This window comes from Anolis carolinensis, unplaced genomic scaffold (genome assembly GCF_035594765.1).
Source record: "Anolis carolinensis isolate JA03-04 unplaced genomic scaffold, rAnoCar3.1.pri scaffold_7, whole genome shotgun sequence".
Lineage (NCBI taxonomy): Eukaryota > Metazoa > Chordata > Lepidosauria > Squamata > Dactyloidae > Anolis > Anolis carolinensis.
In genome coordinates this window covers 3,174,039-3,188,112 of record NW_026943818.1, presented here as the reverse complement: position 1 = coordinate 3,188,112, position 14,074 = coordinate 3,174,039, and the positions used below count along the sequence as shown (strand labels likewise).

General features: G+C 41.9%; 1 protein-coding gene and 1 long non-coding RNA gene across 3 annotated transcripts in view; one reads left to right on the top strand and one right to left on the bottom strand.

The window, feature by feature from the left end:
- The window catches only part of LOC134293009 (uncharacterized), a 26,829-nt gene extending 12,755 nt beyond the window's left edge, over nucleotides 1-14,074 (top strand). Inside the window, exon 2 of the long non-coding RNA XR_010000081.1 lies at nucleotides 13,353-14,074. This is a non-coding gene — a long non-coding RNA (uncharacterized LOC134293009). The remainder of the gene's footprint in view (nucleotides 1-13,352) is intronic.
- Nucleotides 13-14,074, bottom strand: part of rabl6 (RAB, member RAS oncogene family like 6) — a 28,408-nt gene continuing 14,346 nt past the window's right edge. For both annotated transcript variants that reach the window (XM_062959122.1, XM_062959123.1), the window contains 6 exons: nucleotides 12,149-12,320; nucleotides 10,996-11,193; nucleotides 9,046-9,364; nucleotides 6,294-6,471; nucleotides 4,546-4,604; nucleotides 13-3,386 (listed from right to left, as the gene is read on the bottom strand). In XM_062959122.1, coding sequence (XP_062815192.1) covers nucleotides 3,174-3,386; nucleotides 4,546-4,604; nucleotides 6,294-6,471; nucleotides 9,046-9,364; nucleotides 10,996-11,193; nucleotides 12,149-12,320 — 1,139 coding nt within the window. In that variant the 3' untranslated portion in view covers nucleotides 13-3,173. The remainder of the gene's footprint in view (nucleotides 3,387-4,545; nucleotides 4,605-6,293; nucleotides 6,472-9,045; nucleotides 9,365-10,995; nucleotides 11,194-12,148; nucleotides 12,321-14,074) is intronic.

The window sequence follows — 14,074 nt, the reverse complement described above, 5'->3', positions numbered from 1 at the left end:
CCAGGGTCCGACAGCCGTACAACCAAGAGCTTTATCGGTCGGAAGGGAGGAGGAGTGTACCATTGTTGGGGTCGTCTTCACCCCCAATATATATATTTATATATATAACAAAAAATAGAACACAACCAGGACTGGCTCAGATGCGGATTATGGGGGGAGAAAAGGAGTGTTTTGATATAGTTAACCTTTCCGAGGGTTTGAAGCCCTCCAACGAAGGCCAAGACCAAGATACCTGAGATGTCCATGCAGTTGTTAAAGTGAAGGAGTCTCAAAATGAGGGGGAGGGGGTCGGGATGCAACGCACCCCCCCAAAACAACGCAAAAGGGATCTCCCCATTTTCAGCCCCATTTGAGGAATGTTCCACGTAATGCAGACATATAGTGACAAAGCAAAGCCATAGGCCACGTTTCCTTTTGGGGAGGGAGGGGAAGACACAGCAAAAAAAAGAAAAAGATATGCAAATACCTTGAGATCTTTTTGGGCGACAAAGACACACCAATGCCAAAACATATATATGCAAAAGAAGGAGATATACATATATATATATACAGGAGAGTTATCCAGAAAGTAAAGTTACAAGGCATATAGCTCTCGCAGGGAATTAATGCTCTTTTATATATTGCTGTAATGTTGTTTTAGTCTGTCTACATTGTTTAATTGCATTTTTATGCAATTACATTTTAACTGTGTCGTTCCATGTAAGCTGCCCCGAGTCCCTTTGGGGAGATGGAGGCGGGGTATAAAAATAAAGTTATTATATTATTATTATTATTATTATTATTATTATTATTATTTTCGCAGGGGGAAGTTGGTATCACTGCTGTGTAGTAGGAAGCCAACGGAAACAAACAACGGAAACATCGACTGGCGTTGTGAAGGTTAGAGTTGAGTGTCCTCATTCTGTTTCCCTTCAATTGCCAAGTTCTCACTATAATACACTATTTAAATGCTAAGGGCATGAATGGCGCTGCGATTAGTCGCAAAATCGTCACATGGCACAAAAAAAATGGAAGAAAATCTTCCATGGGGTTTTTGTGAGTTTTCCGGCCTGTCTGGCCATGTTCCAGACGCATTCTCTCCTGACGTTTCGCCCACATCTATAGCAGGCATCCTCAAGAGGTTGTGAGGATGCCTGTCATAGATGTGGGAGAAACATAAGGAGAGAATACTTATGGAACATGGCCAAAAAGCCCAGAAAACACACAATAACCCTGTGATCCCGGCCATAAAAGCCTTTGACAACACAAAATCTTCCATATTTCAGCTACGATTTCATGAGCGACAGTTTGGGAAATGTTTGGATAAAGTTCATGTAGGTTGTCGAAGGCTTTCATGGCCAGGATCACAGGGTTGATGTATGTTTTCCGGGCTGTATGGCCATGTTCCAGACGCATTCTCTCCTGACGTTTCGCCCACATCTATGGCAGACATCCTCACAACCTCTGAGGATGCCTGCCATAGATGTGGGCGAAACATCAGGAGATAATACTTCTAGAACATGGCCATACAACCCGGAAAACATACAACAACCCTTCATGCAGGTTGTTGATTGTTGAGCGGCGACCAGAAAGATTTCCTTCAATTTTCTCCACGTAACTACTCACAACAGATGGCTATCCAATTCTGTCTCCATCGTGAATTTTCGTCCTTTAGAAATATTCTGTACCCATTTTGCCACATGCTGTGTTGACATTACATTCTCCATAAATCAAAATGATTTCGTGACGAATCGCAGCAGCGTTCATGTCCTTACGTAGCGTATTACAACATGAACTTAAATAGTTTTTAACTGATTTTATGTATTGTTGATTGATTTTGTATAGGCACCTAATTGTGCCAATGCTGTAAGCCGGCCTGAGTCCCTTCGGGTAAGAAGGGCGGGATATAAATATTGGAAATAAAATAAAAATAAAAATGAACTTCACACTTGGGAGGGAAACAAAATGAGGACGGGGTTGTTGTATGTCTTTCGGGCTGTATGGCCATGTTCCAGAAGTATTCTCTCCTGACGTTTCGCCCACATCTATGGCAGGCATCCTCAGAGGTTGTGAGATATGCCTGCCATAGATGTGGGCGAAACGTCAGGAGAGAATACTTCTGGAACATGGCCACACAGCCCGAAAGACATACAACAACTCTGTGATCCCGGCCATGAAAGCCTTCGACAACAAAATGAGGACGCTTATATTTAACCTTCACAATGCCAGTCAATGAGCTATGGACGACTGGCACTGCTCGCTTGCTTCCTGCTACACGGCGAAACCCCGTGAAAATTCCCCGCGAGAGCTACATGCCTTATAACTACTTTCCGGATAACCCTCATATATATGCGGATAGGAGGAAAGGATTGTTGACATACTCACCAATAAAGCAAGAGAGGAATCGGGCAACAGGAGCCGGATATGCAGAGGATAAACATGCAGCGGTTCAGGATGAAGCAAAACAAACAAACAAGCAAACAAAAGATGCATATGGTAAAAAAAAGAGGTCAGGATGGAGACAGGTGAGTAAGGGGTTATTTGGGGTCATGTAACATTCCATCCCAATGAGTCCTCATTAATAATATTATCAATATGATCGAAAGGCCTCGCAGACCTTCAACGGAGGGGGGGGTCACCCCAATGAGGCCTCAATAAGAAATAATACGATCGTAAACACTCTCTTCCTGGCCTCCAAGGGGGTTCCGAAAGGGGGCTCTCCTTGACTTTTGCCCCCAAACTGCACAGCAGCCAGCAAAGCAGGCCCCCTCCATGATTAAGGGAGACCCTTCCTCTCTTCTTTCAATGACTCCCCACCACAAAAAAAAATAATAATAGAAAAAGCCAAAGAGGAGCAGCCGATCCGTGACTATGTCTCGGGTACAAAAATAGCAAGGACCCATTGTTTTCGAGGGGGATTTATGGGGCGCAAAGAGCAAGAGCTCTGCCATTATTTCTTGCATGATTATTTGAAAGGGGGGGGGGACACAAAGGAGTCAGTAACTGCTCCCCTTGTTTTGCATGGGAGAGGCCTAGCAACAAGGCCTTGGCTATTTTTCAACGGAGAGAGAAAAATAGTAAGTCTGCCGTTTTGTTTCTGAAAGGGGGTGGGGGGTTCAAGCAGTCTTAAAGGAGGGAGGGAAGAAGCCAGGGCTTTGTCTCCCCCCAAAATTCCCCATCTTTGGCGGCCATCCCTACAGCTCCTCATAGTCCCCGCCCCCTCGCTGCTTGGTGGGCCCGGCCCCCCGGCCCCCCAGGAAGGCTTCCAATTCGTCGATCTCGCTGCCGCCCTTGTCTTTGCTCCGCCGCTTTCTCCTCGACTTCTTCTCCTCCTTCCCCTCCTCCTTCTCCTTCTCCTTGTCCTTCTTGGGACGGCTCTTCTTCTTCCCCGAGGCCTTGTCTTCCTCCTGGAAATAATAATAATAATAATAATAATAATAATAATAATAATAAACTTTATACCCCGCCACCATCTCCTCAACGGGGACTCGGGGCGGCTTACATGGGGCCATGCCCAGAACAATACAATATAACAGAATATAAAAAGAACAACAAATCATAACACATTGAACAATACAATAAATGATAATATGCATTACAACGCAAATTCAGAAGAACAATAAAAAGAAGGGCGGACCACATGAACACTAAGTTAAAACTCGGGGTGAGAAAAGAAATAAGAATAAAAACCACAAAGAACAGGATCATAAAATAGTGGTGCAATCTGGAGGATAGATATTGGAGGAGAGCAACAGAGAGGATGTATGTAGTAATTATTCTCCAAAAGCACAACAGAAGAGCCATGTGGAAGAAAGTGCAGCATGGATAGTATTACATCTATATACCATATATACCCGAGTATAAGCCGACCCGAATATAAGCCAAGGCACCTAATTTTACCACAAAAAAAACTGGGAAAACATTGACTCCAGTATAACCCGAGGTGGTAAATTTCAGAAATAAAAATAGATACCAATAAAATTACATTAATTGAGGCATCAGTAGGTTAAATGTTTTTGAATATTTACATAAAACTCTAATTTAAGACTGTCCAACTCTGATTAGATCATTATTCTCATCTTATTCAATGTAAATGCCCTTATGTATCCTTTTAATAATAACAAATAGAGTACAATAATATATGTAATAACAATAATATCAGAGTGAAATAATAAATGTATTAATAATAATAAAAAACAGAGTAAAATAAATGTAATAGTAACAATAATAGAGTAAAATAATAAATGTAATAGTAGCAACAAAAATAGAGAAAAATAATAAATGTAATAATACCAATAATAATAGAGAAAAATAATAAATGTACCACATATTCTCGAGTATAAGCTGACCCAAATATAAGCCAACCAGGACCCTCACCCGAGTATAAGCCGAGGGGGGCTTTTTCAGTCTTAAAAAAAGGGCTGAAAAACTAGGTTTATACTTGACTATATACACTAGTCATTATATTCGTGCTATCATACCATCCTCCACCTTCTCACACTGTGAAAGTGCTGTGATGCTGCTTCCAGCCCCACCGACCCTACAGCTTCCTCCGATGGAGCCTACCTCCTTGCTGCTCCTCTTCTTTTTCTTCTTCTTCTCTTTGGAGGATGACTTGTCTTTCTCTAAAACAAAGATAGAGCAACTGAGCCGATAGACAAATGGCAACACAATAATAATAATAATAATAATCATCATCATCATCATCATCAAGCATCTAAGAAATCTGATGTACATGGATGACCTGAAGCTGTATGGGAAAACGGAAACTGAAATCCAGTCTCTGACCAACACTGTCTGAATTTTTAGCACTGATATCAGCATGGAGTTTGGTTTGGACAAATGTTCGACAGTGGCATTGAAGAAGGGAAAAATCATTGAAAGTGAGGGCATGAATATGCCTAATGGCCAAACAATAAGGTGTCACCAGCCAGAGGCCTATAAATACCTGGGCATATTACAGCTGGACAACATCAAGCATGAACATGTGAAGACGGTGGTCAGCAAAGAATACACACAAAGGGTCAGAAAAATTCTCAAAAGCAAGCTCAATGGAGGCAACACCATCAAGGCCAAAAACACCTGGGCCATACCTGTCATAAGATATACTGCTGGCATCATAAACTGGACACAGATGGAACTGGACAATTTGGACAGAAAAACAAGAAAACTCATGACCATTCATCATTCACTGCACCCTCGCAGTGATGTTGACCGGCTGTATCTGCCTAGAAGATCAGGGGGCAGAGGACTCTTACAAGTCAAACAAGCAGTCAAAGAAGAAGAACATGCCCTGGCAGAATATGTAAAGCAAAGTGAAGAACCTGCTTTGATTGAAGTCAAAAATCAGAAACTCCTCAAAGCACAGTAGACAAAAAACCAGTACAAGAAAACCACACTACAAACTAGAGCTGACAGCCGGCACAACAAAACACTGCATGGAAAGTTCCTTGACAAAATTGAAGGAAAAGCTGATAAGGAGAAGACCTGGCTCTGGCTCACAAATGGGACCCTGAAGAAGGAGACAGAAGGCCTGATCCTTGCAGCCCAGGAGCAAGACATCAGAACAAAGGCAATTAAGGCCAAGATTGAAAAATCAGCTGATGACCCAAAATGCAGACTCTGCAAGGAAACCGACGAAACCATTGATCATATCGTCAGCTGCTGTAAGAAAATTGCACAGACAGACTACAAACAGAAGCACAACTATGTGGCCCAAATGATTCATTGGAACTTATGCCTCAAGTACCACCTCCCAGCACCAAAGAACTGGTGGGATCACAAACCTGCAAAAGTATTGGAAAATGAGCACGCAAAGATACTGTGGGACTTCCGAATCCAGACTGACAAAGTTCTGGAACACAACACACCAGACATCACAGTTGTGGAAAAGAAAAAGGTTTGGATCTTTGATGTTGCCATCCCAGGTGACAGTCGCATTGACGAAAGATAACAGGAAAAACTCAGCCGCTTTGAACTTCAAAGACTCTGGCAGAAACCCGGTGTGATGGGCACACTGGGTGCTGTGCCAAAAGATCTCAGCCGGCATTTGGAAACAATAGACATTGACAAAATTACGATCTGCCAACTGCAAAAGGCCACCCAACTGGGATCTGCACACATCATCCGAAAATGTGGGTGAAACATTGGGAGAATGCTTCTGGAAAACTCATAGCAACCCAGAAATATTGTGTGTACAAAAGCAGGTGTGATTTCAGATGCACCCCATTTTTAGGGCTATTTCTATGGGATAGCAATGTGCTTTAGAATAGAAGAAATGGGGGGGAACCCCCTGAGGAAGCCACCTAACTCACCTTCCTCGCTGCTGTCCTTGGGGCCGGCCTCCTCCAGGCCCAGGCCAAAAAGGTCTGCATCGCCCTTTGCCTTGAAGGCATGGACAATGGGCTTCAGAGGCTGTGGAGGAGGGGGCCTGGAAGGGGCTTCTTCATCTGAGACGTCCGAGAGGTCCTCCTCTCTCACCGGAAACTCCGCCTGGGAGGAAGAGAGGAAGCACTCTGTTGGGAGGGCTTTGATGGTGCTTTATATTGTTTGTTGCCTGGGCTTGGCCCCATGTAAGCCGCCCCGAGTCCCCTCGGGAAGATTGAGCGGGGTATAAAAATAAAATAATAATAATAATAATTATTATTATTATTATTATTATTATGTGTGAATATATATGTATGTGTGTGTATGTGTGTGTGTGTGTATATATATGTATGTGTGTGTGTGTGTGTGTGTGTATATATATATATATATATCTTATCTATCTATCATTATATATGGCTGAATGGCTCTCTGTTGGGAGGGCTTTGATGGTGCCTTCCTTAATGGAAGAATGGAGTCAGAGTAGGTAACACTGGGAGACATCTATCATACATACATGCGTATGTATACACACACACATATGTGTGTGTGTATAGATATATCCTATCTATCTATCATTATATAATAATAATAATAATAATAATAATAATAATAATAATAATTGGGTGCCGTGCCAAAAGATCTCAGCCGGCATTTGGAAACAATAGACATTGACAAAATTACGATCTGCCAACTGCAAAAGGCCACCCTGCTGGGATCTGTGCGCATCATCCGAAAATACATCACACAGTCCTAGACACTTGAGAAGCGTTCGACTTGTGATTTTGTGATATGAAATCCAGCATGTCTATCTTGTTTGCTGTGTCATACAATAAAATAATAATAAAAACTATTTATACCCCGCCACCATCTCCCCGTGGGGACTCGGGGCAGCTCACATTGTTACAAAAGTAACAACACAAATACATTAGCACAATACACACAGGTTAAAACACAATAAGGTAATAAAACAAAAGTTAATACAACAGTAATAATATCAAACAACCATCAATACAATTCAGTCAACTTCATAGGCAATATAAAGACAGAATCATTAGATTAAAATACCCAGATAAGAGGGACCTAGTAAAATTCAGAACAGAATTATAATGAATTATATATGGCTGAATGGCTCTCTGTTGGGAGGGCTCTGATGGTGCCTTCATGGCAGAGAGAGGTCAGATTGGGTTGCCCACTTTGGAGGTCCCTTCCCACTCTGGGATTCTATATCTATCATATGCATATCCACATCCACTATCTCTTTATTATTACAGTAGAGTCTCACTTATCCAACATAAACGGGCTGGCAGAACGTTGGATAAGTGAACATGTTGGATAATAAGTAGGGATTAAGGAAAAGCCTATTAAACATCAAATTAGGTTATGATTTTACAAATGAAGCACCAAAACATCATGTTTAACAACAAATTTGACAGAAAAAGTAGTTCAATACGCAGTAATGCTATGTAGTAATTACTATATTTACAAATTAAGCACCAAAATATCATGATGTATTGAAAACATTGACTACAAAAATGCATTGGATAATCCAGAACGTTGGATAAGCAAGTATTGGATAAATGACTCTACTGTATATCCTCTCTATCTATCATTATATATAATAATAATAACAACAACAATAATAATAATAATAAAAACTTTATTTATACCCTGCCACCATCTCCCCGCGGGGACTTGGGGCGGCTCACATTGTTACAAAAGTAACAACACAAATACATTAACACAATACACACAGGTTAAAACACAATAAGGTAATAAAACAAAAGTTAATACAACAGTAATAATATCAAACAACTACCAATACAATTCAGTCAACTTCATAGGCAATATAAAGACAGAATCATTAGATTAAAATACCCAGATAAGAGGGACCTAGTAAAATTCAGAACAGAATTCTAATGAATTATATATGGCTGAATGGCTCTCTGTTGGGAGGGCTCTGATGGTGCCTTCATGGCAGAAAGAGGTCAGATTGGGTTGCCCTCTTTGGAGGTCGCTTCCCACTCTGGGATTCTATATCTATCATATGCATATCCATGTCCACTATCTCTTTATTATTATCTATGGCTGGATGGCTCTCTGTCAGTGGGATCGGATTGTGCCTTCCTTCATGGGGCCGGGCTGTGGCACAGGCTGTTGAGCAGCCTGCTGCAATAAATCACTCTGACCATGAGGTCATGAGTTCGAGGCCAGCCTGTGGCGGGGTGAGCACCCGTCAATTAAAAAAATTAAAAATAGCCCCTGCTCGTTGCTGACCTAGAAACCCGAAAGATAGTTGACTCTATCAAGTAGGAAATAATATACCACTTATAAAGTGGGGAGGCAAATGTAACTAATTTACGACGTTGGAATGAGGAAGTGCCGTCACAGTGGATGATGAAGCAGCTGCTCCCCCCCTGTGGCCAGAATCGAACATCCCCTCAGGAGAAGGTTAAATTGCCTCTGTGTCTGTCTCTGCATTGGTTCTATGTGTATATGGGCATTGAATGTTTGCCCTATATGTACATAATGTGATCCGCCCTGAGTCCCCTTTGGGGTGAGAAGGGTGGAATATAAATACTGTAAATAAATAAATAAATAAATAAATAAATAAATAAAGGGGGGGCCAAGAGGGTGGCCCGGGGGGGGGGGGGACTCTTCCCACTTTAGGATTCCACCAAGAAGAGGATGAGAGGGTCTTACCACTCCTTTGCGCTGGGCATCCGACTCCTCGCTCTCAAAGTCGGGGTCGTCCATGACGAAGGAGAGCATCTGGGTGGCGATGGGGCCCTCGGGGTCGCTCTCCGACTCCCCGCCTTTGTCTCCCGCCTTCTGCTTTGGGGCCCAGGCCTTGTGGGGCGGCAGCGAGGAGGAGGGGGAGGCAGATGCAGGGACAAGGGGGCCACCGTTGGGCTCCAGGCCCCTCTGAACCGCTGTGGGGAGCGAGGAGGGGGCAGCCGTCGGGTCGGGAGCTTTGGTCAAGGGAGACGGCTTCGGGGGCCTGGAGGCCTTTTGGGAAGGTCTAACAAAGGAGGGGGGGGGGAGAAAGGTGAGAGGGGAAAAAGTATTATTGCATTATTATTATTATTATTAAATTAATAACTTTTATTTCTAACCCACCTCTCCTTGTTGCTCGAGGCGAGTGACAACACATAATCATTGTAAACATTCCATAAAATATTGAAACATGATGACAATATTGTTATTAAATATTATTGCCCTATTACTAATGATTTATGATTACAGTAGAGTCTCACTTATCCAAGCCTCGCTTATCCAAGCTTCTGGATTATCCAAGCCATTTTTGTAGTCAATGTTTTCAATATATCATGATATTTTGGTGCTAAATTCGTAAATACAGTAATTACAACATAACATTACTGCATATTGAACTCATTTTTCTGCCTAATTTGTTGTATAACATGATGTTTTGATGCTTAATTTGTAAAATCATAACCTAATTTGATGTTTAATAGGCTTTTCCTTAATCCCTCCTTATTATCCAAGATATTCACTTATCCAAGCTTCTGCCGGCCCGTTTAGCTTGGATAAGTGAGACTCTACTGTATATAGTTATGATTATTAAATTATTATTATTATTGCAATATTATTACTATCAAAACATTACTACCGTATATACTCAAGTATAAGCCTAGTTTTTCAGCCCTTTTTTAGGGCTGAAAAAGCTCCCCTCGGCTTATACTCGAGTGAGGGTCCTGGCCGGCTTCTATTCAGGTCAGCTTATACTTGAGTATATAGGTATTCAGAGTTGGACAGTCTTATCTTATTAAAGTCTTATTATTATCTTAAATTACAGTTTTATATAAATATTCAAAAATATTTAATCTACTGATGTCTCAAATAATGCAATTTTATTAATATCTATTTTTATTTTTGAATTTGACCTGTAGGTGCTGCATTTCCCACCCTTGTCTTATACTTGAGTCAATAAGTTTTCCCAGTTTTTGTGGTAAAATTAGGTGCCTCAGCTTATATTCGGGTCGGCTTATACTTGAGTATATACGGTAATAATTATTATTATTGCACTATTAGTGATTTATTATTAAGATTATTATTGAATGATTGTTATTGAAACATTATTATTAAAACATTATTCAGTGTTGTTGTTATTATTATTATTATTATTATTATTATTGCTACTATCCTGTTTTTATCTCTCCGTCAAGACACAAAAGCAGCTCAAAGCATTAAAAATAATGTATTATCATGATAATGATGATGATGATGATTATTATTTGTAGATATATTAATTTTATTTACATACATTAATAACAGAACACAAAACAGTGAACATTTTACAAACAACAACCCCATCACCAAGGCCTGAACAAGTATAATTTCATTTACCATAAAATTTAGAAATCAACCATGATTATTACTATTAATATTGATGGGATCCTAAAGCAACCCAATGACAGACCAAAGGATGTCTCTTTCCTCTTACTTCCCTAAAAAACAGCCGAAGTGTCATGCTCCAGCACAAAGCCCTGCTTTACCAGGTACGAAGGGGCTGTAGGGCTAAGGTGACCCATAAACAGAAGCTCTGGCTACTACCAGCTTCATAACAACCTTTGGTGCTGCAGTTCCTTTGGACTACCACTCCCAGAATCCCCAGCCCCCAGCCATGAGTACCGTTTTGCCCCTTCTTCGTGGGGGACGTCTTCCTCTGCAGCCCTGGGTTCCTCCTCCTCTTCCTCGCTGGACAGAGCAATGTTCTTGCTGGGGATCCGCGTGGAGGCGTGGGGGGCCTTGCCAGACAAGCGGTCATCCAGGTCCAGGTCGTCCTGGAAACCAGCCACCAGTGGGTTCCCTCTGGAAGCCTCCTGGTCACTGGAAGAAAAAGAAATAAATACAATCACGGGTTCCGAGGGTTGAAAGGGCGCAACAAATGTCATCCAGTCCAGCCCGCTACTCAATGAGACCAGAGAGATGGCTATCCAGCCTCATAGACATGAGCAGGTTCATGGAGAAATAGGGCTGGGACTCCAAGGGCCATCCAGTCCAACCCCCTTCTGCCAGGCAGGAAAAGCTCCATCAAAGCACCCCAACAGATGGCCATCCAGTCACAGAACTATAGAATCACAGAAGCCTAAGCTCATCCACAGCACTGGCGATACTGCGTTCTGCCCTACCCTGTTTCCCCTAAAATAAGACATTCCCAGAAAATAAGACCTAGTAAAGGTTTTGCTGAATTGCTAAATATAAGGCCTCCCCCGAAAGTAAGACCTAGCAAAGTTTTTGTTTGGAAGCATGCCACTGAACAGAACACCAGACCATGCAGGATCAATAAATGTATGCACCATAGATGGTTGTACATGGAAATAATGGTAGGAACAAGAAATTCTTGATAGGATTCAGTTTGTCTGGTTATGCTGGTTTGTGACGACAACTACTGTACAGTATATAATAAATGTTCTTTTTTTTTTTGTTCAACAATAAATGTGAATTCTTCTTCATGGAAAAATAAGACATCCCCTGAAAATAAGACCTAGAGCATCTTTGGGAGCAAAAATTAATATAAGACATTGTCTTATTTTCGGGGAAACACGGTAACATGGAGACCCAATATATAAATCCATCTGTTTTAACCATATGTTTTGTATTTTTATATTGTTTTAAATGTTGTAATTGGGTTTTATTCATTGCTATGTTTTAACTATGTGTAGGCATCAAATTGTTGCCAATTGTGTACGCCACCCTGAGTCCCTTCGGGTGAGAAGGGCGAGATATAAATGTTGTAAATAAATAAAAAATAAATCTGTATCCCCCACAAGGCCCTGCTCACCTGTCGCTGTCGGTATGGGGGGCCCTGGGACCGGGCCTGGGGCCCCTCTGAGGGGCAGGGTCCTCCAGGAAGCTGCGGTCTAGGCTCTCCTCCGGGACAAAGTCCTCCACACTCTGCACCTTTGGAGGGACCCCGGCGGAAGGAGGAGGGAGTGGAGGCCCCAGGGAGGGATCTGTCACAGAGAAGGAATGAGAGGCCTCTGAAGCCCAAGAGACAAGACCCAGGGCTCTGTTGGGAACAGAGGGAGGTCCCCAAAACACACACACACACAGAGTCCCAAAGCAGTCTGGTGTCAGTCAATAAAGATAAGGAATAGATCCTGAGCGTTCATAACACACACTCATAACACAGGAGCGCACCCCTTCCTTTCTTCGTAATAATAATAATAATAATAATAATAATAATAATAATAATAATAATTGAGCATGCAAAGATACTGTGGGACTTCCGAATCCAAACTGACAAAGTTCTGGAACACAACACACCAGACATCACAGTTGTGGAAAAGAAACAGGTTTGGATCCTTGATGTTGCCATCCCAGGTGACAGTCGCATTGACAAAAAACAACAGGAAAAACTCAGTCGCTATCAGGACCTCAAGATGGAACTTCAAAGACTCTGGCAGAAACCAGTGCAGGTGGTCCCGGTGGTGATGGGCACACTGGGTGCTGTGCCAAAAGATCTCAGCCGGCATTTGGAAACAATAGACATTGACAAAATCACGATCTGCCAACTGCAAAAGGCCACCCGACTGGGATCTGCACGCATCATCCGAAAATACACCACACAGTCCTAGACACTTGGGAAGTGTTTGACTTGTGATTTTGTGATACAAAATCCAGCATATCTATCTTGTTTGCTGTGTCATATAATATAATATAATATAATATAATCTATATATATAAAATGATAAAGTTGTTTGCGCAGTGACTATAACAACAAAACTAAACATCCCAGAAATACGAAATTTGGCAACACAATGCAAAAGGCTTGCCTCCAGGTTACAACAACACAACCACACCACAAAACCACAATCCAGACCCACAAAACTCACAACAACGCATCATGCGATAACAACACAACTAAACGCCCCAGAAATACAAAACTTGGCAACACAATGCAAAAGCCTTGCCTCCCAGTTGTAACAACACAACCACACCACAAAACAACACAGGACCCACAAAACTCACAACAACGCATCGAGACTATAACAACACAACTAAACGCCCCAGAAATACGAAACTTGGCAACACAACGCAAAACCCTTCCCTCCAGGTTGTAACAACACAACCACACCATAAAACCACAATCCAGACCCATAAAACTCACAACAATGCATCGTGACTATAACAACACAACTAACCGCCCCAGAAATACGAAACTTGGCACACAACTAAATGCCCCAGAAATATAAAACTTGACAACACAACGCAAAAGCCTTGCCTTCTGGTTGTAACAACACAACCACACCACAAAACCACAATCCGGACCCACAAAACTCACAACAATGCATCGTGACTATAACAACACAACTAAACTCCCCAGAAATACGAAACTTGGCACACAACTAAACGCCCCAGAAATACAAAACTTGACAACACAACACAAAAGCCTTTTCTCCCGGTTGTAACAACACAACTACACCACAAAACCACAATCCGGACCACAAAACTCACAACAACGCATCGTGAATATAACACAACTAAACACCCCAGAAATACAAAATTTGACAACACAATGCAAAAGCCTTGCCTCCCAGTTGTAAGAACACAACCACAACACAAAACCACAATCCAGACCCACAAAACTCACAACAACGCATCATGACTATAACAACACAACTAAACACCCCAGAAATACAAAACTTGCCAAAACAATGCAACAGCCTTGCCTCCCAGTTGTAACAACACAACCACACCACAAAAC